At 47.2% G+C, this 3,571-nt stretch overlaps 1 protein-coding gene across 1 annotated transcript; it reads right to left on the bottom strand.

The window, feature by feature from the left end:
* Positions 1-232: 232 nt before the first annotated feature.
* On the bottom strand, positions 233-2,662 carry msh5 (mutS homolog 5). Its single transcript, XM_078400017.1, has one exon. It carries the CDS (start codon positions 2,660-2,662, stop codon positions 233-235), a length of 2,430 nt encoding a protein of 809 aa, XP_078256143.1.
* Between the last annotated feature and the right edge of the window lie 909 nt (positions 2,663-3,571).

The following is a 3,571-nucleotide window of genomic DNA, read 5'->3' as shown; positions in this document are numbered from 1 at the left end:
TGCCAAATGTTTTAATGTTACGATCGACAAATTTACCAGATTGGTCAAACCAAACGTAATTAAGCTCTCGTGCAATTATAATACACTAACCTCAAAGCTCGATCAATTGCAAATCCTAGATTTTTATTTATCCATTAAAAATTGTTGGGAACCGAGATAAAATTCTTGAGTAGTAACAATGTGTTCAATATGTTTTAGGTTATGGCCTGAAGCAGATCAGCAAAAATCCATATCAAACCTCTGACGCTGTATATACCAGAACCTTCTTGTTCAAAAATTCCTGCAGATCTACATTAGGATCACTGAGGTCCAATTGAAGAAACGTATCTGCCAATGCTTTGTATGTTTCAAACTGGTTTGCTTTTGTAGGACAGTCAAGACGACAAATGGATTGTCCACTGCGGTACAGCTCAGATATCTGTGTCCCTCGCTTCACCACCTCTGGTGGCATCCCAGCCAGTGTAGCTATATTGGCAGCGAAGCTGTCAGTAGAAACACCTTCCTTCAGCTGGTAGAAAAACACCAGCTCCTCCCCATCCTGTATGGTCTCCAGCGTTAGGTAACGTATTAGGTGAATTGTAGGGAGTAGTTGTAACTGAACTAAACTATGAAAATTGGTAGATACAAAGATATGCGGGCATTTCACATCTTGCTGAACCCAATGCCTTAAAACAGCTGCAAGAAGTGATAAGCCATCAACACTGTTGGTTCCTTTTCCAAACTCATCAATTAGTACTAGAGATCTCTCTGTAGCACTGTTAACTGCAGCTGCCACCTGATTTAAGTCTATGATAAATGTGGAGAGCCCCACAGACACTGATTCACGGCTATGGATCCTCGTATAAATACCATCTATTAATCCAATTTCTGCCTCTGTGGCAGGTACATAACTACCTATTAGTGCCATGAATACTATGAGGCCAACCTGCTTGAGATATACACTTTTGCCACTGGAATTTGGACCAGTGAGGATACTTATCTTTCCATGTTCTCCACCAGTACTGATGGGGTTTGAAACAAATGTCCTTGTGCACATTTCCATGAGAGGATGTTTTCCATCTTTAATGTTGATTGTATTGTTGCTGGTTAACCTTGGTCTTATGTAGGTACTTTCTCGGGCAACAACAGCCATGGCAATTAAGCAATCCAAATGAGCTGTATATTCCATCACATCGTAAAGAACTGCAGACTTCTCCAAAACCTTTGTCTGCAGCTGGTACATGACAGCTGTCTCAAGGTCCCGGATTTCACAATGCAAGTCTCCCAACATTGTATCAAGCTCTTTGGTTCTGGCACTTCTATAATGAAGCCTACCCTCGGATAGAAACATGAAATCCAGTCCCTCTATTTCAAAATCATCCTTGTCTACCATGCTTGGAAGGCGTGGAATAGTGAGAAGAAATCCTATCAGAGGGATGTAGATAACACAGCATGAAGGAATCCTGCTGTCCAGTAGCGTTAGTTCATTCCTTGCTACCTCAGTTAAGAAATCTGATAGACCCATTAGTTTACGTTTTTTCTCATCTATAGCTGGGTCCACGTTTGGCCGAACAGTGAATCTGTTCTCCGTATTACTACCTTCAAAATCCACCACTTTTGTTATGAGACTGGCAATATAGTGAAGATCATCTGTGAAAGTGTGAGAGATCTTTGCAAAGAGCTCTACAGATCTGGGCAGGGTTGTGCAAGTGTCTCCAATGCACACAGCATTGTACACTGTCTTATAAAGGGCATGCCAGTCACTCACTTTGGTGTACGATAGTGTCATCCTTTTCAGAATTGATGGGACATTTCTGATGTGTTTCAAGCAGTCCTGAAGCGTCTGCACTATCTCAGTGTTTCTTGCCAGCATGAAAAATTGGATGGCATCCAACCTCTTGTTCAGCTCCTCTAGGTTTTTTGTAGGACGCATGAACCACAGCCTCATCAGCTTTGTCCCCCATTGGGATCTGCAGCGATTCATAACTCCGAACAGGCTGAGTCCTTCTTTCAGCCCTGAGGCCAGTTTGTACACTGATGGGTGCACTTCTGACTTAAAAATCTGCAACACGCAGTATGCGTCTTGGTCAATGTGAACGATATCATTAAGCACAAATTTCTTGATTGCCAGGATGGGGACGCCCTCGCTGGGATCTTCTAATTCCACTCCAATCCTCCTCCTCTCTATAAACTTCAGAAGCCCCCCGAGTGCTCGCAACATGGTGGTGCACTCGAATGGAATGATTGACGCCAGGTACATGATCTTCTCTGCTTCGGTCAGATGCGAGGGGACAAAGGGCAGGTTGGCAGATAGCACCCGCTGCTTACTGATATTGAGCCCAAAGTCCACGTTGGGGAAGAGAGCTATTTGTGGCTTCCCATCCTCTCCGTTGTTGGCCGTCCCCATTGCTTGAAGGAAGTCCGCCATAACGTGGTCTTGCTTCGCACTTGTTAAGATGCACCGGGGCTGGATTTCTTCCAACACTTTCTTCAGCAACTTGAGATCCTGTGAGTCGGGGGTATCAGGCATGATGTAAACGATACAGTCATTTGCGTTGTAGTAAACGAGCCCCAGCTGCCCGCTGTGCCACAGGACACTCGCATACACCTCGGGCTGAGTGGAGGCATCCGCGTCGTCCGCGTCATCCACCACAGCCGTTGGCTGTGGAGCAGAGTTACTCATTGGGGCTTTCGTTTTATAATCCTGCGCACGTTCGGCTTTTTTTCCCCCTGTTTATTTACCCCGCCATTTCCGACTTCCAAGGCGGCCACGAATGAACGCGGTTGGCCCGGAGTCTCGCGTGGTCCCGGTCTCCTGGTTGAGCCCGTGTCTCCCGCGCGAGGGCGGCGACGGTTGGGCTCGTGTCTCCCGCGCGAGGGCGGCGGCGGTTGTTGGGCTCGTGTCTCTCGCGCGAGGGCGGCGGCGGTTGGGCTCGTGTCTCCCGCGCGAGGGCGGCGGCGGTTGGGCTCGTGTCTCCCGCGCGAGGGCGGCGGCGGTTGTTGGGCTCGTGTCTCTCGCGCGAGCGGCGGCTGGGCCCGTGTCTCCCGCGCGAGCCGAGGGGGAGAGGCGGCGGTGGGGCAGGTCACTCAACTCCTCCTTTGCAGACTTTCAAAATCGGAATACAAAGTTTCGCAGTCACTTGAAATTAATGCTGCAGGTAACGTGCTCCAGTCTCATTGTGCATGTCACGCCCTGCAGCAGTTTACTCTTCATGAGTACGGGGAAATTAATCAATGGATGTGCAATTGGGACACAAAGGGAGAATGACAATTCCTTTGCACTATTAAATGCCTTGGGACTCAGTACACAAGGCAAGGCCATGAATGGCATTTTCAACTTGACTGGGACATGATGAAGGTTCCATGTCATGAAGGTTCAACTTGACTGGGACATGAATGAAGGTGCTTTGTAACTATAGGCAGGACGATGGCAATGTTTAATAAGAGCAAGTTCAGTACTTACAAATTAGAAGCACTCAGTATTTAATAAGATCATGTCTAATCTGACTGTAACCCAACTCCACATACCGACCTACTTGCAGTAATCTTTCACCTCCCTTGCTTATCAAGTTGTTATTTACCTCAGCCTTAA

The sequence above is a fragment of the Rhinoraja longicauda genome, chromosome 5, assembly GCF_053455715.1.
Source record: "Rhinoraja longicauda isolate Sanriku21f chromosome 5, sRhiLon1.1, whole genome shotgun sequence".
NCBI classification, from domain to species: domain Eukaryota; kingdom Metazoa; phylum Chordata; class Chondrichthyes; order Rajiformes; family Arhynchobatidae; genus Rhinoraja; species Rhinoraja longicauda.
The sequence above is the reverse complement of the archived record's forward strand: the minus strand, read 5'-3'. Positions and strand labels throughout refer to the sequence as shown.

Bases quoted from the DNA above. Each gene is read 5' to 3' on its own strand.
- msh5 (XM_078400017.1), bottom strand. From the start codon at position 2,662: ATGAGTAACTCTGCTCCACAGCCAACGGCTGTGGTGGATGACGCGGAC.